Below are 22508 nucleotides of genomic sequence, written 5' to 3' on the forward strand. Positions count from 1 at the left end.
CCATCAGCTTTCTCCACCACATTTGCTTATTCATTCACTTTGTCTTCAGTGGTTGTGTCAGGAAGGTGAGCATTACAGAATGCCAATTTAATATAAGAAAGTATTCTTGCATTGAGGGAGTACTTGACTGGAGGCCCAATGTTCTTCTGCTACCTTAATACTAAACCTATAAATATATGCACATAGTTCTATTTCCCAATCCATATATATATATATATATATATATATTTGCATATGTACATGCCTTTATTTAGACCTCTATAAATGCCCTTTGCCTCCTACCTCTTTCCTCTATTTCCTTTGACTTTCCTTTTGTCGCACTATCATGATCAGTCTTCATTTGGGTTTCAATACTTCCTCTTGGTTACATTACCCTTGATCACACCCTACCAGGCCTTCTACACCCTCCTCACTACTGCTATGGATCACTTGTTGTTCCCTTGTCCCTGGGCTTCTTAACAGCACTACCTTTCCCCACACCTCCCCCTCTTCCATGGCCCCCTGGAACTGTTGGTCCCTTTTTTTTCTCCTCCAGATTGTTCATCCAGCCTATCTTATTTAGACAGACTTGCAGAGATAATAGCATGCACAAAAACAAAACAGAGCAAAACCAAGCAACAATATACAACAAAACAACGGCAACAATAAACTAATGACAAAAGACAAAACAAAGCACAAGAAAGAAAAGCTTGTAGTTAGTTCAAGGACTATTTGTTGCCCTTTAGGAGTGTTTTCCAGTCCAGTCTGTTGGGGCACCACTCGCTGGCCCCAAAGTCCGCCTTCAGCATTCCCTGGGGAACTCATCGCTCTTTTCCCTTGCTGTTCTGTTGCACCCCCTTAGTGTTTTGCCTGGGTGTGGTGGGATCAGATCAGGTGAAATTCCCACACTGTGTTTCCTGTGTTGTCCCCTGTAGGGCCATGGGTCAATGAGGGGTGTCATGTCTCATAGTGGGGCCAGCTATATGGTCCTCTCTGTGGACTGGCTGCTCTAATGGAGAACATTGTCCTCAAGGCCTGGTAGGCAAGGATGTGCTCCACTCTCTCCTCCTCCCCCTTTATCTGCTCCCATGTGCTCCAATCAGATATGTCCCTCTTCCCAGAGCTGCTGATTCTTTGAAATAAATTCTTCTGAGGTGAGGGTGCAAAGTCCTTATTTTCAACAGAAACATGGTGTCTTTTGTCTATTACATAATTTTAAAAATATGCATATCCAAATTCTCTGGAATCTATCAGTTTTCATTTCTGAAAAATGTTTCATCAACTTGTACAAAATGAAAAAATAATATGGTATTGTGATTTTTTGCTTTGTCATTGTTAGAGAAGGGATACTTTTCTCCCAGGGCATATAATTTCTGGGAATTAGTTATGGTTTCTAGAAGCTAATTGGTGACCGCTAATTTTTTTCATGCCTATCAACACAAGTGAAAACAGTATTTGGCATACTCACCTACTTGATTGTAGCTATTATATCAATCAGCATCCTTTCCTAAGATTCATCACCATTTCTCTTGATAATTATATATTGTTTCCTTTTTCTCACCATATTTTGCTTTAGCTTTGAGTACACGTTCAAATTTATTTAAAAGAGTTGAAATCAGTCATGCAATCAGTTGAGAATCATCTCCACAACATTTATGCAAAATATACTGTAATAATTATTTTCAAAATACAATTTAAAAAATCAAAACCACCTTTATTTATGCTGCCTCGACCCTTGCTCTCTCCTGCTGACTCTTCATGCATGTCTCAGTTCATTCAGTTCCAAACCAGGGGCTAGCAGGTGATGTAATGAGTTCTCAGATCCTCGGAGAGTCTGAGTGGGGCAAGCAGGGGGTTATATAATAGAACTGGATATTTAAAGGGTAACTATAGAGCTTGACTATTGAATAGAGAACCCGAACTCTGACCTTAGTGCCATGCTGATTTTCATTCCCAGCAACATTATTTTAAATCGTTTTCTTGACATTTAATTCACATAAAACTGCCATAGTTCAGTCACATTAAAAAGATTGGTATATTCATCACTACAATCAATTTTAGAACATTCTCTACCTTTTAGTATTCATTCTTAACTCCCAATTTCCCTCCACCCTCCTGTATTTTATCCCTAATAAGCCGTGGATCCAGTTACTGTCTCTATAGATTTAACCATCCTGAATTTCATATACTGATATATATATATAAATATATATATATAAAACCATCACAAAATGAACCTGAGAAATGACCTAAATATATATTTTTTTCAAAACCAGGAAACCTTAGCTAGAACAAATTTACTAGATTTAAAGTGATATCAAATGAGTAGGTATTACATTTTAACCTAATTACATCTGCCATGATTTAGTTTACAATACTCTTTCTGATACCCAGGCTATTCACATCTCTCGATGATCATTAGAGGGGGTTAACAAAAGGCTTAATCCATGTATGGAGCCTACAAATGGATTTCAGAATCCCAATGTCATCCATAATCTTCTAAAAATCAGATCTAGTTTTTGAAATTTAAACTCTGAAGCCATTTCCTCCTTTCGATTTAAATGTTATTATTTATTATCCTTGAATCACCCAGACAGGTTTGCTTCCATATGGACTTAGTTGATGTTTCACTTAGATGGCTGCTTATTTGAAGACAAGCCTTTGAGACCCCAAGAACTATTCCTGTGTATAGCTGGGCACCAATTACTTTCTTCACCACACTTTGCTGTAGCATTCATATCTTGAGTTATCTCTTCATAAAGGCATGCATCACACAGGGCCATGTCGTAAGAACTACTTGTTAATAGAGTGGGGATAGAATTAACTGTAGGTCCAAAAATGCCTCCACACATCCATGGTTTATATTCATCTCTGGTTCACTTTAGAGGTCTCATTACCATATTTTGACAGAGAACATTATCAACCATCCCTCTGGGGTATAAGGTAATTCTGTTGAGAGTATAATTAATTTAGTCGATGGAAAAAGGAAGTTATAGCAGTATAGACTAGGTTCAGCAATATTCTTGAATTATTCTATGTTGAGAACAGATACTCAATGAACAGAGTCTCTACATTATTGGAAAGTTTATTAGGTTTTTGGAAAAAGATCAACTGTCAATCCCATTATTCCTATGCTAAAGCATTACTTCATAGTAAATATTAAAAATCAACAAGATACTGCTTTAATATAATGCTTTTCAATTTCCCAAGGGGTTATGCTACACATAGCAATGAATTGTGGGAGTACAGGCGAATTTTTCTTTATGTCTTTAATAAGTGTGACTGGCTCTGATTTCATTCACAAAATAAAGTGAGTGGAGGGGTGTCCTTTTTTTTTTCTCTCCTGTTTTTCCCCTCTTAGGATGTAAAAGCAAAAGATCTTAGCGTTTAACCCAACTGTATCTCACAATAAGTATACTGAGCCTGAAATGTGACCCTGGATCCTAGATTCCTTGGGAGGCCACATGCTGGTGAGGAGCTGCTACTCAAGAGCTGCATTCTTCAATAATACAATCCTTTATCTTCTATACGTAAAGACGCCAATAGAAACGTCCTCTTTGTTTTGTTGTCACTGCTAGGTGCCCTAGAGTCTGTCCCCACCCATAGCGATGGATGCTGTGCACTACAAAAGGAAACTTCGCCCGGTCCTGTACCATCCTCACCATTGGTCTATGCTGGAACCTGCTGTGGCAGCCTCTCTGTCAATTCATCTCATTGAGAGCTGTCCTCATTTTCGCTGCTCTTCGACTTTACCAAGCATTTTGTCCTTCTCCAGGGACTGGTCTCTCCTGATATATATCCACACAGATCAAACTCTACCCTGCTTTACCTCTGATATCACAAAAGGACACCTTTATTCATAAATCTGATCAAGCCTCAAAGGGGGAATCCCTCAAAACTCATGGTTTTGCATTACATTCCACATCCAGTCCATAAATAAATCTCTTTTGATCAACTTACCAAATAGATATGTTAAAAAATGAGGATGAGGAAGAAGGATGGAACTCTTATCTCTTCCAACACCAACACCATCGCACCCATCTTCCTCCAGTCAATTGTCTCAATAGCCAATCCTAGCTGACTTTCCCACCTACAGGCGTGTGCCTCACTTCTTCCCATCATACCAGCCTCCCAGACCCGAACTCCAAAGTAGCCAAATGATACTTCTGCCATGTAAATGTTATCAGTACAACTCCTTCTCAAAACCTCCAAGGCCATCTATTTATACTTAGAACAGAACCCGTGTTCTACTTGTCCTTCTGTCCCATTCCTCAGCCAGACCAATTACACTACCATTTTGCTGTCTTTTTTCGTGTGCCTTCCTCTGCCTGGCATACACATGCAAACACACCCCACCCCTCAACTCCCAGTTATTCAAATAGCATTTTTCCTCCCTTCACGCATTCATTTTAAATAATCTTCAGAGCAAAGATTCCTTTTCCTGAATTTCTTTTTAAAAATAATTGGATTTGCCTCTAGCTTCATATTTGCTTTGTATTTTTTATAAAACTTTCACATATAACCAACTAACATTTTGTTATGGGTGTGATTATTTGTATGTTTATTTCCCATCTGCCTTTCTAGAATGCAAACCCCAGGAGAGTAGGCATTTGTGAGTCTTGTGCACTGTTATACTCCCTAGTGGCTAGAGCAAGTGCCTCCCAGAGAGGAGGTGCTTAATAAACATTTTGTTGAATGAGTGATTGAATGTATGTGTTTTCTTTTCACTACAAGCATCACTTATCAAATGCCATGAATAAAATATGAAGCATCAAAGTTAGTCAAATGAATTCCTTGATTTCTCTGAATACATGAATTTTGATAACTATATTAAGAGTTGCATTCATGGGAGTGTTTCTCTGTTGCATTGACATGACCCTTAAAAGAAGGCTCTCATGCAGAGTGGTTAGTTTATTAATCAACCACGATCCCTGGTCTTCTCTACTCAGTTGCTTTGGCATTTCTCCCCTTTTGAGGTTGTTGAGGTTCTGTGATTCTGAGTCACAAAAGTTACTTGCAAAAAAAAGCAGGGATCCTGCCTTGCCCATACACAAGGCGTTAGATATAACTGTGGGAGGTGAAGGCGAGAGTGATCCCTTTCTTTATTTTTTTTCTTTTTTACCCATATATGTGGGATTTTCTCCTCTCAGTTCCTTTTTTTTCCCAATGATAGTCTGATGGTATCTACATATTACAGTTCTGATTATTAGAAACAAATAATATATTGCTGGCCAAAGAAAGAAGAACAGATGGAAATCCCATTCCATTCATTCAGAGGTTGAGAATTCGTGGACGAACTAAATTTTCTTGGCTTGCTGAGAAACAGTCAACTCTTTTGAGTTCAACACGCATGCACTAAACAAGCAAACCCAGACTTGTAATAATACAATTTGTGAAAAAACACAAAACATGTCTTAATGTCAACTGCATAAATTGCTAAATATTATTTGGTGACCAATTTTGGTAGACTTTAATGAGGTGATAAATTCTCCATGGTGATAGCACTCAACTCCTTGCACCATACACATGCTTTCCTCTCTGACCATCATTATGGAGGCTCCATGTCTCCTTCCCTTTATTTCTAATAAAGCACTTATGATTTGTGGGTATGTGATCTAAATCCCTTAGAATTGAATTGTTAAACTGTATGGTAATTATTTATCAAGTCTGCAAGTTCCTGGGGGGTCAAATTTATATTTTGTTCAACTCTAAGTCCTTGACAATCCTAATATAGTGGCTTGAATAATTAAAAGTCTTCAAAATATGTTTGTTGTATTGCACGGTTTTTTTAAGATAATTTTTTAAAAATTGTGAGTTAAGTGGAGGTTGACATTTCAGATAAACTATATTGTATGCAACAATGAAGCTGCCCATCAAACTCCCATTAGCTTACCCTTATCACCTCCTATGATTTCTCCTTTCTCTCTTATAGATTACTATCTTCACCTTATTGGCTAATTTTCCCTCCCTTTCCCTCCCTTTCTTGGTAACTGCCAATGTCAGTTCAGTTTAGTATGAAAATTTTTCTCTCTTTTTAACAGTGATATCATATAATATTTTTCCTCTGGCGACTGACTAATTTCACTCTGTATAATGCTCCCTATGTCCAGCCATGCCACGAAGTGCTTCCTGGTTGCATCATTGCTTTTTAGGGATGCATAGTGTTTCATTGGGTTGTATTGCATTCTTGTAGATGGGTTTCCCAGTGAGGGAGCCTATTATGAATAGTATTTACAATTCATAATGTCAAGTTCAGAATCCAGTGCAGTATTTTACATTGTCTTATTTTTCCTAAACAAATCACATAGAATGCGAAATGTTTAAAGTTCCAAACTTTGGTAACTATCATTAGAATACATTTATTTCTCACCTACTAGATTCAGACGCTTATCGGTTGTACTACTTAATTCTCATGAAAAATTTAAAGGGAAAATTCCTCAGGCTTCATTTTTCTTTTATATCAGAAGAAAGACTCAGATAGGTTAAGTAACTTCTCCAATGTCTGAAATCAAGAAAGCAACCATTAGTCACATGGGGTGACAGAAATGAACTGAGCCTCCTTTCAAGGGCATGGATTCACCAGATGTCTCTTGGTGATGTGGTCTTCCTTTGCTAAGATGGGTTAATTAGTTGTGTGCATCTGTGCATTATCATTGCACCAATGTGGGTCTCTCTGTGTTTATGTTGTCCATATTTCTCTGCCATCTTTCCCGTGCTGACATAAAAATCTAAGAAAAATAATCAATGAAGACAATGGTAGAAATACATTTTGAAAACAGTCTATAACATTGAACGAACAAATTTTGTGATAGGATAAATATAGGCATCCAAGAAGTATGTGTTAGTCTATGTTGACTAGAGAAATAAATTCATAAAGACACTCATATGTGTATAAGAAAGAGCTTTACATACAAGAGCAATAAAATATTGAGAAAACATCCCTGCCAAGTCCAGATCAAGTCCATAAGTCTGGTATTAGCTCATATGTCTAAGACCAATCTACAAATTCCTCCTCAGATTCCCAAAACACATGCAATGATGCCAAATGCAGGACAATCATAGGCCAGTGGGTGGGGGGGTTATCTTGTAGATCCAGTGGTGGTATAAGCATCTCAGCTCTGGCAGGGGTATCCATGTGCCTTTTCCAGTTCTGAGGCTCTGGCTGCCATCAGTCTGTTTCCATGGTGCTTGTCACCAAGAATGTCTAGCAGTGACTGAGCATGTGCCCCACCTCCAGCGAGCTATATATCTCCTTAGTGCCTCCAAATGAGGTTATCAAGCTGTGACCTGATTGACAGGCCAAATTCCACCCCTTCACTTGGAAGTCTCAAATTAACAAAAGACTACGCAACTATCACAAAGTACTTGAGGGATTAAAATTAAATTTCAGAGTAGTAACTGCCCAGCCAACAGAGAAAGGCCACTCCTTATAAATACCGTGCATTCCCCTCTTCATTAAGACTATTACGAAGACTCATGATGACTGCCATGTCTGTTGTCATTTAATTTTTGGAAACTGGAATTCTTGTTTCTACTCTTCCATAACTGAAGTATCCATAGAATGAGGGAAAGAGCAAGGAGCTACATCATGAAAAGTTAAGGAATCTTAGCATTGACAATGAATTAATACTATAAGAAACTTCAGGTATTCTACCGTCTGAATGTTTTTCTAAATGGCAGCTGGGGAGAAACAGGAGCGCCCATAAACTCCCTTATACTCAACAGCAAGGCTCTGTGCAGTTAGACATGCTAATATTTTGCAGTAAAGGTCATATTACTTTGTCAATAAGATGTTTTCAAAAATAAAATGAGGCCCAAGGATACCTCTGTTGGCAGACATGTAGCTATATTTTATGCAAAAACTGTGAGAGAAACATCTCTACGGTTTTATTTTGGTAAACAAAATTGGATTAGAATTTAAAATCACTCTGTGTTTCATGTCAATATCATAGGATTCTCTTTAGTCTTTCAGTGATGGGTGTGAGTATGGGTGTGTGCTTTAGAGAGAAGGAGACATATCCCCAAACTCAACTTATTTTTTGACTATAAAATATAAGTTGGTCTAGTTATGGTCCCATGCTAATAACTCTGCTGTGTTTTCATTACAAGTAATTTGGATGAATATTCTGCCAGTCCCATGTTACATGGACAACTAAAAAGGATTTTGGTTTTGTGTGCGTGTGTGCTTTGATTGTTCATAACCATCACTGTATTTTATCACCTTTGTCCTCTGTCAATATAATTTCTCTAATATTTATAAAACACTCTCCTGGGTCAGGGACATTTAAACAATTGAATATTCAGTGCATCTCCTTAAGCTTGAGACAACAAAATCACCTTGAAATGACTGTATAGTAGTGTCTTTTTTAGTTGTAATGCCTACCCCCCCCTTTTCACTGCTATTTTGCCAAAGTGTTAAGTAATACTTCAGCTGAAAGTTTCTAGTCATTTTTATCAACTGTCATGTTGGCAGGGGACATACACACAACATAAGGTGCCTAGATGTTACCGACCATTGCATAATAACAACACATGACACTTGGAAATGATAGATTGCTCGACAAGAGTACATTGCTCTAGGTTATGGGTATTTGGTTGCATGTTTTTGCTCTCCGAACAGATTGCATACACCTTGAGGAAAGACTATGTGAAGTGCTATGCAGTACTTGTTTGCCAGAATTTTCAAACAGCACATGATGAAGAATTGCTAGGCAGTTTGTCCAGTCAGAACTTTGGGAAGCTAGTTGATCTCTTTGGATATGAGCTGCTTGGTCTCTAAAATAAGGGAGTTGAATTGGCCCAGGATGTTTTATTTTCATTGTTAGTTTTAACTATAGAGCGTTGTAAAGCATAATGGCAGGGAAATATGGATTCACTTTAATATTCCATATCATTGTATCTGGCACAATATAGTGGGAGTCATTATCAACGAAATTGAGTTGGATTTTCCTCCTCAATCTCTCGGGTTAAATACTGCTATATAAAATGAATAATAACAGAGCTACTTTTGTCAAAATAGGACAGGCACTGGGCACCACAAGGTAGAGGTCCAAGTCCAATGGGTTGCTCCTTGTCCACACTTTCATTTCACCTGCCCAGAGGGGCTCTGTGAGGATCTTGACCTTTAAGGAACATGGTGTAACAATTCAAGAATTTGAGACTTGGACAGATTTTCTCTATATCTAGTGTTGATTGAGTCTATGACTTAACTTTAAGGAGTTCCTCAGCTAAATTGGATTTTGTCTAGTGAAAATAATATGAAATAGCTGAAGGATGTAGCATTACCCCTCAGTGGATTCAGATGGAAAATAACACACCACTTTATATTTTTGAACAAATGTGCTATATATAGATACAATTGTCTGCCTCAAAAATAGTTTTCTTTATCATATTTCTCTCATCTGTGTTCTATTAAAACACAGCAATTGACAGAGCTACATGTGACTACATTATTACAAGACTTTACAAAGTTAATTTACTGAATCAACCAGTTATTTTTTATATCATAGTTGGTCTTGAATGTCACTAAAATTGCATCACTTCTTGGCCTTTTGACTAAGATAAAGTGTAGAATTTCACTAAAATTGTTTGAAAACCATAGTTAAAGAAATCTATCTTTTTGATCTATTAACAGTGGACCCTGGTGGTGTAGTGATTACTCATTGAACTGCTAACTGCACGGTCAGTAGTTTGAAACCATCAGGGAAAAACCACAAGGGAGAAATACAGGACTTTCTTTACCCATAAGGATCTGTAGTCTTGGAAACTCATACAAGCAGTTCTACCTTAACCTATAGAGTTGTTATGAGTTGATATCAACTCAATGGCATCACATTTTAGTTTTTTTCGTTGATTATTTTGCAAACCATTTGTGAATATGCTGATAATTTAGCTGGTAGGAGGAAATGATTAGGATCGATTTCAGCAAGAAATAAGAGTATTTAAGGATAACCAGGTGTCAAAAAAGAATGATCTCATTCCACTCTCCCAACTCTGCTCCCCATCTCTGTGCTCTGTCCACTTTTTAAATAGCAATGAAGGTGAATAGATAATACATTCAACGAGCAATGGACAAAAACATCAAGGATCCTATGTGAGGTGCGTCTCGCAAACTAACTCTCCTGAAACCCATCCATTTTTAAGACATCAGGGACCCCATACCTGCACACTGTGTTTTCTGTAGACAAAATGGAAGTGTGCTGCTGCACCAGCAGGAATTCTAGAATCCTCTGCAAGGAGGACGTGTGGGTAGCTTCTGGCACTGTCCTCTATATCAGCCATTTAGTTATCACCCAAACTGGCATGGTTTCCTGGCCAAGGAGGAAAAATATCCTCACAGCAAAAGCATTGAGTTCCGCAACCCGGAATTGAGCATGTCTTTATTTGATACCGAATGTCAACTGCAGTGGCAGGTCTCAGGGGACCAAAGCAATACAGTCAGGGCGTGTGCCTGTGGCTGGGAATGCTTTGCAAAAGAGAGATATTTGATGGAAGTTTTTATACTCTCCTTTAGCTAGCAATGGGAAGTATGCATAGCGGCCGCCTATCTTCAGGAAGTTTAACAACAAACGTTTACATTTGTAGGCTGAGGATTGAGTAAATGACAGGAATACCAAGAAGACATGTGTGGAAGCTTAAATTTAGGAGAGCATCATCTACAATAGCAATTAATGCCATATATTGTAATGGATTCAGGTTTGGATGAGATGACAAGTGTAAGGTGCATTTTTATGTATACATGAGCGCGTGTGCTGTTGTACTTAGTTAATGTCAAATGGCCACCACATTTAGAGGCTATGTGTGGAGGAAAAATTTAATGAGGCAAACATTAAAAATATTTGGTGAAGCACACTCATGTGGTTTTAAGCATTGACCAATCCTAATTCTATAATTCAACGGTATCATGCAATTGTCACCATGGAAGTATTATATGTGAGTCCATACAAAGTAATAGTTTTTCAGCTTGCCTGAAGGAACTACCTGCAATATGTAAGTCATTACTTGGTAGAGTGCTTTGACACGCTACTTGGAGAATGAAAAATCTTTGAGAAAATAAACTGTATTCTATCCTTCAGATCATGGAGCATAACAATGTTTCTGCATTATTACTATTTTTCAGCCCCTCTGACTGATAAGCCCCCCAAGCTTTTGTATCCGCTGGAAAGTAAACTGACAATCCAGGAGACCCAGCTGGGTGAGTGATTCCTTAATTCTAGTTAATGCACTTTTCTCAATACCTTCTGCAGTTTAATCAGTCTCGGTCAACCCCTAGTGTAATACGCTGTGCAGAGCCTGGGTGCATTTAAATGTGGCCGAATCAGAAAAGAGACACCGTCCTTGTGCTTGCCATCCTAAGGTGGGCATATGAAGGCCAAACCTCGTGTCTGGTTGTTGAGAAATGAGACAGAATGAAGGGTTTAGTGCTGGCATTGTAATGTTATCTTCTAATTCCTGAATTGGTTCTAATATAAGCAATATGAAACCATTCAAATCATAATATCCATTAATCCATTAAAACGCAATTTCTGAAAATCGAGAGGAAGGGCACACATCCATTATAATGAATGTTGTCATTAAAGCTAAAAAGCATCTTTATCTAATTGAGTGTAATGGATATTAGGCTTCCTAAGTTGTGGATAATATGTTCATAAAATGTAAATGTCTTTCGGTTAAGGAACTAATAAGCTTAAGGATAAGATACCATGGACAAAATACACCTTGTTTTTTTTAAAAGTGCAGTTTTTCACAAACCTCCATTCTAATTTACTTGTTTTAGTGCATAGACTTTCTGAGTCTGATTTAGCTACATTATGAAAGAATTCACCCAATTTATTATAAATGTATCAAAAATATTGAATCATATTCTCTGAGGTGTTATTTTATTTCAAATATAGCATGAATGTATGTGCCATCAATTTGATCAGAATAGAATTTGTTTTAAGTGCATTGATAAAATTGTTTACCAGAAGTATAAATTTAAATGCTGTGGGCATGTGGAATCCCTTCTTACATTGGACAGTGAAAATCCATCTACTCTATGCAACCAACAAAGGAGAAGTTGCCCATATCTTAGGCGATCAATGATCTTATAGTTCCTAGAATAGAAATTTGTTTCAGCATTGAAAATCCATTTGAAAAATCATGATTATAGAAGCAATAGTATTCATGAGTCAATGATCTGAAGCTTTAATACACATAGTTGTGTGGATTGTTTGGGACCTTATAACTTCGTGATGCTTGATGGGTTGCTAACACTGAAAACACTTATAATTGATAAGGTTGAGGCATTAACACATGTGGGATTTATATGCAGCTTTGGTGGTAAATTCAAGCCCTTTGGATTAATGTCACATATAGGCAAGTGGTAATATAATTATTGTTATTTTGAGATGGAGGACTTCACAAGTACCATTCATGCAATGCTGAATACAAACGAGCAGACATATTAAATGCTTTCAATCTGTTTACTCATGCTATTGAATTTTGAGATACATATTATTGCTATATTCTAAAGAAGTGTTGAAATTCATGAGTGGCCATACTTGTACAGATGTTTCAATAACTCCTAGCAAGATATATTCCTAAATAGTTATGCAAAACTCCAAATGGCTTGGACCAAGGAGGAGACGTTCATGGTACCTGTTGTCTGCTGTGAACACAGGCAACATGAAATTAATTGTATCTCTTTATTTGACAACATAATTAAAATAATTTTTAAGATGAATAGCAGTCTGTTGGGTTGCTTTTTAATATCCCTGAATTGGAAATAAATCAGATTTTTCTCTATCTCCTATTACAGTGTGATTTTTTCCAAAGAGGAAATCTTCGTAAAGCTTTTATATATTAATTTTTCTTCTTTTGTCAACATTACTTCTCGTGAGCAAAGTTGTAAAGACCAACTAACCCCAGTTGACATTATGAACATTACTTATGCAAATTGAACTATCTGACTTTATATTCTTTTGAGTACATTTTAATCTGTTGGTTATCAAAATGGCCCAGAAAATACCCCATGTTATTATTATTATTAATTATCAATAGCAAAAGGAACATGTGTTCTACTTAGTGGCCCAGTAAACTGGAGCCATCAGCCTGGGATTTGGATCCTTTTCAACAACTTTTGTTTTATTTGCCTGACTTCTGTTCTCAATGTGCAGTATAAATTTTTTACTAGGTAGGGAAATTTAACCTTAAGCCTTGAATCTCAGAGAAATCATTGATTTTAAACAACTACCAGGCTAGTTCTGTTTCTGCTATTACATTCAAAGAGGTGAACCAGAAAGGGTACAGGAAAAGAGGGAGGATTCGTGAAGAAAACAAGAAATCTCAAGTTGCCTAAGCAGATTTCTTTTCTATGATCTACATGCTTTGCTTTTGGAGATTTCACTTTTACCCTTTGCAGACTGGGCAAAGTGATCAGTTTCAACAGGCTCAGAATGTGATCTGATGCTACAAATGGGGAGACTCAAGGAGGTGGGGGTTAGAAGGGTGACCTACCTGAGTGGTAGGGAAGCTGTAAGTGGTACCTGTTCTAAATAGGTGAGAATTTCCAACTGAGTTTCTTTGGCCAAAAGCTTATGGATCTTCCTTACCCTGCTCCCAAATCAAGATTTGATCTCAGAGGATAGTAAGACTACTGGATGAGTTATAAGAAAACTCATCAGGAATTACACAAAGCTGGGCTGGTACAAGGAGCCCAAATGGCCCATTCATTATTGTTGGGCTGCTAACTGCAAGGTGAAACCACCAGATGCCTCTCAGGAGAAAGATGAGTCTTTCTACTCCTGTGAAGAGATTCAGTCCCAGAAGCTCACAAGGGCAGTTCTACCCTGTCACATAGGATCGTGATGAATTGGCATCGACGCAGATTTGGTTTTTGGTTTTGAGGTAGTATAGATCCTTCTGGTCTCATAATTTGAACATCCTAACTAAGTCATACACACATCTAATAGACTCAGGTAACTGTAAACCCATCTATTCCCCAGTTCATTTTCACATATATAACATTTATCAAGATGAACTTAAATCATATTATGGAACACTTGGATTTGCCTTCATCACTAAATGTCTTTCTCTGGCATTGTCTGTCCATACTTCACACTCTTGCTCTCTTTGTTTCCCTGTGCCCTTCTGCTCTTCCGTTTCCTTCATCTGCCCCAAAGTGAGAATGGTCTGGCAGTTATCAATTCAACTGTCTTATTGCAGGGGTTCAAGGGAAATGAAAAGCACAACATTTTACCGGGACTTGGGGGAAGTACATGGGGGATATAAACAGAACATAACAATATCTAAATTCATATAAAAGATGTAAATTGATGGGCTTGAATTTCAATGTGTAGCCAAGGCTAGGCATTTTCATTTCGAGGGCCATCTGTGGGTTATTTTTTAATGTAATAAATATAAAATGTTGGTCCTCTTTTAAAGAACTTTCCTCCATCAGCAAATATATGGGCAGCACTTTCTTGGGCAAAAGGCCCAGAAATCACACTGCCCTATTCTGAAGGTCAGTCAGAGAGTTGAGCCAGACTCAGTCCTTTTAGGCAGCTTCAATCAAGGGAATCAAAAGACAGACACCATTGTCTTGCTGAGCCAGAGCCCTGCCAATCTGCCTGTCACCTGCCAGTAATAGGCAAGAGCCGATTTCTAGAAACTTCCAGAGCACAGGGTGTCATATTCCTTTGACACCAGACTTTCAAAGAGTAGAAATCCTTCCTACCTTTGGAACTTTATATATTTTCCAACTCTGAAAGTACTAAAAATTATCCTTAAATATTCAGCAAGTTATAGGTGTCATTTTATTTCAATGTAGGACTCTCTTTATAGTTATTATGCAGGTTAATTACAGTAATCTTGGGGAAATACAGAAAATAGTGTTGCTGCTTACACTTTATACTGTAAGTGCTTTCTGCTTCTTACAAAATATTTTCAGAAGACACCATTTTAATGACTACATGATTTTCACATGAGTGGACCATAGTTCCATAGCTATTGCTAAAAACTCTAATTATCTATATTGATTACCATATATAATGATGTGATGAACATCTTTAATTATGAGTTCCCTCTTCCCACACCTCTGAAATGACTTCAACAGGACGGATTCAAAAGATAAAAAAAGACTTCTATTAAAGTACCTTTTTTCATGATTTCTAGCATACTAACCAGAGACTTTGTACAAAGTGTCACTAGAAGTATATAAGGTCAACTATTTCACTCCACTGAGCATAACCACTTTTTAATATTTAATAAAATAATCAAAAGATATGTCTTAGTAACAACAGTGGTCTTAGAAGAAAAGGTGTCCTTGGATAGCAAAATCACATACACACACACACACACACACACACACACACACACACACCTTCTACTTCCATCTTTATAAATTGAGCATCACTACCTTCTCTCTCTTTCTTGCTCTCTCTCTCTCTCTCTCTCTCTCAAGAAATTACACAGATTTGAATGGCTACAATTAAATCTCATCTATTCAGCTGTCTGCGTTTGTAAATATAAAGACTTCATAGTCTCTCTGTAGTTCCTATCTATATTCCCCTGTTCCTCATCTAGTTGGTCAATGGAAACCTTCTAGATTCTATGTTTTGTAAAAAAAAAAAAAAGTCCAGAGTCTGCTGGTGAGACAATCTAGGCATATGGAACATATTTTCTGAGAAGTGTGTGATAAGAATAGATATGTGTATGCCCCATAGAAAACAAGTCCCCACCTTTTCTGAATGAGAAATCTAGAGGCTGTACAACTGAAGAAGCTGAATACCAGTGCTCTTACTTTTGGATTTGCCATTTGGATCATTTCATCCAAATAGTGTGTGAAACAGCAAGCCCTTGGTGTTTGTGAAACAATGACTTGTGCAACAACAAGCCCTTGGTGTTTCGCAGCAAATAAGAAGGATTCAAATATGTTAACATCTAGAGGAATGTGTTTGATGAGAATAATGGAACCACAAAATTTTAGGTGTCTGACTTGATAAGTGGACAAATGTCCATGCACCTTGTGCAACACTCTAGACTCGTTAAAATAAAATGTCACGCTAGACCTTAACTAGCAGTCCGTGACTTGCTGCACAGCATATAGTTTATAGACTGTTAAATGGCAACTAGACTAAGCAAAGAATGTCCATGCCATATGTAAGAGATTCTGTTTGATATATCTATAGGTGGACTCCTTGTCATGGAAACCATTCATTTAGTATATTGTGTTGCTAAAAAATTACATGTTCTGGAACATGACATAGTAATATATTATTCATGGAATATGTTCTCTCTCAATTTTGACAGTTGATTTTTCATCGAATAATGTCCGGTAAGAAATTAGTTTATGGAGCACAAAGGAGGGCTTTGACATTTGTTGTCTAGGCTTATATCTTTAGAGCTGCTATGTTCTTGAAATGGTGATGTTATAGTTCGGTGTCGTAGGCACGGTTCTGAGTTAGAGTGCCCCTGTGTAGAACTGAGGAAAGCACTGCTCAATTGTTATGGTGGAGTCTCTTGTGGCACCCAATGCAGCGATTCATCTCGTGAGGGTCTTCCTCTTTTGTCAAGACTTCATCAAGGACGACGTCTTTTTCCAGAATCTGGCCTCTCCTGAAAGTATGTCCAAATTTGATAAGATGAACTTTCGTGAAATAAAACATTATTTTTTTTCTTAATCATTTGCATTCTTATTGAGTAATCTCTGGAAACTATTTTTGTTTGCTGTCTAACATCAAAGAAAGTGTTTGCCCACTGTAGAATGAAAATTATCAGGTGTGGAATTTGGTATCCAATTCTGAATATGTCACAGATAACTGTGAGTTCTAAAAAATAGTGTTGCTGAGTTGTGCAATTGAGGCAAATATCACCTTCATTCCCAGAGACGAGAAAGCTGGTGTTGATGGATTTGTTTATTTTGTCATCCACAATTATTCTATGGTTGCCTTGAAGAAAATGTATTACTGTTGACTATGATTTTACTGCACCAGAGGGATTGCACACAGCATTTCTTTAACAATCATAGCTAAACGAACCATAAAACTTCTCTTTATACTAGGAATGCAAGACAATAGCATCCTAAGTCTAACTTTTTGATGAAAAGAAAAGATGGTTTTTTTTTTCAGTTCCTTAAGAAAGATATGCAGAGAAGCATAACTGTTGTCTGAGAAGTGAGTTAGACATACATTAGAGATTCTGAACAAACAGATATCATAATTCAAATGAATAAAACCAAGTATATACTAGTGTTATACTTACACTGTTGATATGCAGTTTTTCTCTGTTCAAATTTCTCGCATGATAAAAGAAAGTTAATTTCTTGACAAATTTTGTAGTCTAAGAGCTTCACTTTGAACTAAAAAATCACCTTAACATTGTGTTCGTGACTTTAAAAGAATCCTTCTCATATGGATATTTCAGTTCACATACCATATACTTAAACCAATGATAATTTAATAAATGGCATCTGGTATGAATACATTAGGTTATTATTTATTTGAGTAACATACATGAATTTCACAGATTATCAAATTGGTGCTAGTTAGAAGGAATAGGCTGGTTGGGGGAGGGGGAGTTGGATGCAACTGGGCAAGTTTGATATTTAAACTGCTCCCTAAGCTGAGGTCAGACTTCTTTATTTTAGTGTCAAGTGCTCAAAGTTTACTGCTAGTATTGACTTGAAATTGAATGAAGATGGACATAGAAATTAGCAGCTCTTGTGGGCTACTGATATTTGAAAGTTTAGAAGTCAGTTAAAGCACTGGCTAAAATAGTTTTGTGGGGAAAATACCCCAAAACCTGTATGGAGACATGAGTTAGCTTCTTCTTACTTCGGGAAAAGCCAGAGGAGTGAGATGTTGGAAAAAAAGCAAAGGCCTGAGAAAGCGATGTTGACACAAAGCCAAAACAGATTCCCATGGAATCCCCATGCCCTGTTCTAGTTCTATGAGTGGATGCCAACATGAGTGATGCAGATTGTACCCCAATTTTTTTTCAACAGCATGGAAGATACAGGTTCATTAGTTACTGATCATTTTTAAAATATATTTCCACCACAATTCTAGATTTAGGATTTATGTAGAATTGTTTTCAAAGTTATCAAGTCAAAGCCTTTTCTTGTTACTGAGGAGAAAAAATGGAGATCAAAGAGGTGTTTTGTTCTTTTTCCTGTTTCACAGACTTCAGGAGAACATGCTCACCTTATCGTCATCGTAGCCTCTGGTTGCGACGAGTAAAACATACCCTAGTGTGAGGATTGTCTATCAGACGCACCTAGATGACAATCCAACTTGACTCCTTACTAGTGTTTGGACCTTGACCAATCAGTCCTGAGTATCCTAAAGAGTCAAATAAAAGCCACGAGGTATCGATAAGATCAGATATCAGGCATCAAACACCCAGAAAATAAAATCATATCACTGTGAATTAGGCAGAGTGCGGAGTGGAGACCCAAAGCCCATCTGTAATCAATCAGATATCCCCTAACAGAAGGGTTGTGGAAAAGAGACAAGCCAAGCAGGGTACAGTATAGCACAGAAAACATAATTTTCCTCTAGTTCTTTAATGCTTCTCTCCCCCCCCCCCCACTATCATGATATCATGACCCCAATTATACCTCACAAATCTAGCTAGACCAGAACATGTACACTGGTACAGATAAGACCTGGAAACACAGGGAATCCAGGACAGATAAACCATTCAGGACCAATATTCAGAGTAGCCATATCAGGAGGGGAAGGGGAAGGTTGGGGGAACCAGGGGAAACCGGTCCACAGTGATCTATCTGTAACCCCCTTCCAGAGGGATGGACAAAAGACAAGTGGATGGAGGGAGACATCAATCAGTGTAAGACATGAAAAATAATAATCATTTATAAATAATCATGGGTTCATGAGGGAGGGCGGAAAAAAATAAGAAGCTGATACCAAGGGCTCAAGCTTGTGTTTTGAGAATGATGATGGCAACAAATGTACAAATGTGTTTGACCCAATAGATGTATGTATGGATTGTGATAAGAGTTTGTATGAGCCCCCAATAAAATGATTTTTTTAAAAAAGCCACACGGGCATCCATCATATGAAGGTAATGTGGATATTTAATGAGATAACCTATTTAAAGGATGAGTACATTGTGTGACACAGTGTAAGCATTCAATAACTGCTTGCCGTTAGTGTTGTAGATCTTGTAATGTTATAAAAAGACTGTAATGTATAGAAGAAATCTCAAATGCATTTTGAATGCCAGTGCTTGTTAGATCACCAGCCTAGTCTTACCAGCATGGCAGCCCAAGATGGCAGCAGGCCTGGGCTTCATTCTTGAATGAAGTCTGTTCTAGGAAAGTCATTGCTACCCCTGTGGAGAACACAGTTTTCATACTAAATTGGCATATTTACATGAAACTGTGTTAGCTATTATTGATTTGATAATTCTTAATTTGTCATCAAGTCTATCCAAGTTATGAATGAAATATATTGTTATAATACGAGAAGATTGTCCCATTCTCATTTCAAACAATCAAACATGCAGTGGGCTTGATGTCACATTTTTAATAGAGGAACATCAAGAAAAAAAGTGAGAATAAAACATCTTCTCTTTCCAAACTAAGGATATTCAGAATAATATTTCTTCACTCAGGTTAACAGAGCTAATTTTCCAAAGCAAAGCAATAACTCGTTACGGCTCTTCAGTTGCCCAGCAGGCTTTTGGTGATAGTCATGCTCATGCTCATTTGATAGACAAAACCCCTTTTCCCCGGAGAAGGCCGATTATCACAGTTTTCTAAGTCATTGTTAATGATTGGAGTTATGATCATTCAGAATACAGTATGTATCCTATTCCACAAGAAATTCTCTTGAATTTACAACATAAATGCCAGTTTATCTTATTTAAGCCTTTAAAATATCTGATTTTGCATTATTGTGTAGAAAAGACATTTCTGAAGAAGTTTATGCCACGTGTCTGATGGTCATTAAGACAGAAACTATAAAAAGACTCAAATCATTATAAATGTGAATGTAAAGAGAGACTATCATCCATACATCTCCATTTGAATTTTGACTTAATACTGAGCATTCTGAAATCATATCCTAGCTTGCCATTAAAAATTGTACTTGATTATGATTCTGAAGCTAAAGTTCATATGTTCCTACAAATTTGTGGGTAAATTGAATCATCATAATTTCAGAGAAGTGGTGTCTTCATTTTTGATTGATCTTTAATTAGCAGTGGCTTAACATGTCAAATTTAAGAGAATCCATACCCCAGTCTCTCTTAAGCAGCTAATGATCAATGGAAGATTTATATGCACAGGGGAAATATACTATTAAAAGAAACTCTGCAGTGAATAATTTTGTATAACAATACTCTTGTAATTGAATAATCTCTTCCATAACTTTTCTCGAAGGCACTGAAGATTTTCACATTTTCATAAGATGAAGTTCATCAATAGGAAATTTCTAACTCATCCAGGTTGAAGTTCGTCAACCCATCTCCTCCGGTGAATTCCCCATGTCTATCAGTGAGAACTGATGCTCCCCATGTGACATTCTGCCTCCTAGGAGGAAATATTAAATTTAATTCACCAGCTGCAGTATCAACAGTATTTCATTTTAATCTAATTCTCTGAAAATTTATGTGGTGAAGTAGGATATTTATACAGTCAAAATATCTCATATGCCCAAGTATAAGTTTATTTTCACCAAAAATGTACTTCGAGGGCCATTCTACTGTGTGATTGATTTGCCTTAGTTTTATTGCAATATATTATAATAGAATGGCTTCCCATAGTGTCATTTGTTTATTCTTCTTAATAGACAAATTTGAGAGGAAAGTTCTTATTTTTTAGTTTTGTGGCAGCAGGCTGGATTTTAATTCTTCCAGAACTTATGTAGCCCTTCTCATTTCATCATTCTGCCGATCACTTCTTTTTATCTTAATCTATGCAGATGTATTTAATAACACTTTATTTTTTAATATGAAAGTATATGCAATGCAGTTTGATTTGATCTTTTATGAGTGAGATTATTATCAAGATGTGCCTTAGCGTATGCTCCCAAACATGCCATATGCTTGCATATGTTTGTTTACACAAGAGCCTAAAACTCAGAGTAATCAGAAGGCATGTAAACCTGACTGCCATAGTGAAGCCTCATGAAGAAGCCGTTTCAATTCACCACACAGAACCCCATCATGACTTTCTCAGAAACACTAAATATCTTTATTTAAATTTTACAATTAAAATTCATAAAATCTGAATACAACATGTGTGAATGAATTGAATAATAGTAACTGGAAAAAAGCTTGAAAAACCTCATAAAATAATTTTTTGTTGATACATTTTCCCAAAAAATTGTTATTCTGTTTTAAAATGAGTGTTGACTCAATGGGCTTGTCAGAAGATGCCCATTTTCCATCTGCAGTGGGTATGAGGGAAGCTTTCAACTTGTTCAGTACACTAAGAAAGCAATGATCTCCTCCTCCAACCTCTCTCAATGGTCTGCTCAGCGTCTGAGGCAAGCTTCAGGCTTGCGGTTTCTAATTGAATAAAAGCAGGGCTCCCACTTCACACTTGATGCCAAAGAATCCATTCTACAGAAGGAAGATAGCTCTTGGATAAGGGTGAGAGCAAAGGAAAATGCATTACTTTTCTGGTACAATGAAGAGGATCCTGTCACATTGAGCCATCACTAGGTATAGGATACTTACAAAATGATGAGTTCTAGGATATTTTGAAATTATTTCCACAAACATTCAATAAGGAACCATTATGCCAAATAACCTTGGGAAAGTTTAGTAAAAAATGATATCATGTTGTTTTCATTTTTTTCTTAGTATAAACTAAAATTTTAGTGTTTCACACAAAAAATCCAGTTTGATAATGTCAATTACCTTGGGACGTTTAAGACTTTGTAATTAATAAATTAAATGTTGGCATACCTTTTGAATATTTATGTGCAAATTTACTTCGGATACAATTAGACTATTCAGATGCACTTTGCTTAGTATAACACTTGTTTTTACATAGCATTTATATATCCTTTAGAATTTTACATCATATACTATATTTATAAAAGGATTTACACAATTTTATGATTTTTATTGTATGATGCTTAATGCTTTTAAGCCTCTTCTATATTTCCTAAGAATGGTCTGTTTCCACTTCAAACCAACAAAGAAACCTATGTCCACTGAACCTATTCTGATTCACAGTGACCCTACAAGACAGAGTAGAACTGCCCCATCTGGTTTCTAATGCTGTAATCTTTACAGGAGTAGATTAACACACCATTCTCCTTCAGAGCAGTTGGTGGGTTCAAACCACCAGCCTTTTGGTTAGCATCCCAGTGCCTGCTTTAACTGCTATGCCACCAGTTTTCCTTCTGGTTTTCTTCCAATAGGGATTGTTAAGATTTTCTCTAAACTAAAGAGTAGGTATAACTATTTTAGATAATGGGAGATTAATCAAACAAGAGACTCTTCTATAAGAAATGAACCCTTAGCTTCAGATGAAATCAAATGTCACTTAGAAATGTGAAATCGCGAGGAAA

At 37.0% G+C, this 22508-nt stretch overlaps 1 protein-coding gene across 1 annotated transcript in view; it reads left to right on the forward strand.

The window, feature by feature from the left end:
* Nucleotides 1–22508, forward strand: part of IL1RAPL1 (interleukin 1 receptor accessory protein like 1) — a 756675-nt gene that overhangs the window by 391880 nt on the left and 342287 nt on the right. The window contains exon 5 of the mRNA XM_075538327.1: nt 11099–11173. Coding sequence (XP_075394442.1) covers nt 11099–11173 — 75 coding nt within the window. The remainder of the gene's footprint in view (nt 1–11098; nt 11174–22508) is intronic.

Source organism: Tenrec ecaudatus, chromosome X (genome assembly GCF_050624435.1).
Source record: "Tenrec ecaudatus isolate mTenEca1 chromosome X, mTenEca1.hap1, whole genome shotgun sequence".
NCBI lineage: Eukaryota > Metazoa > Chordata > Mammalia > Afrosoricida > Tenrecidae > Tenrec > Tenrec ecaudatus.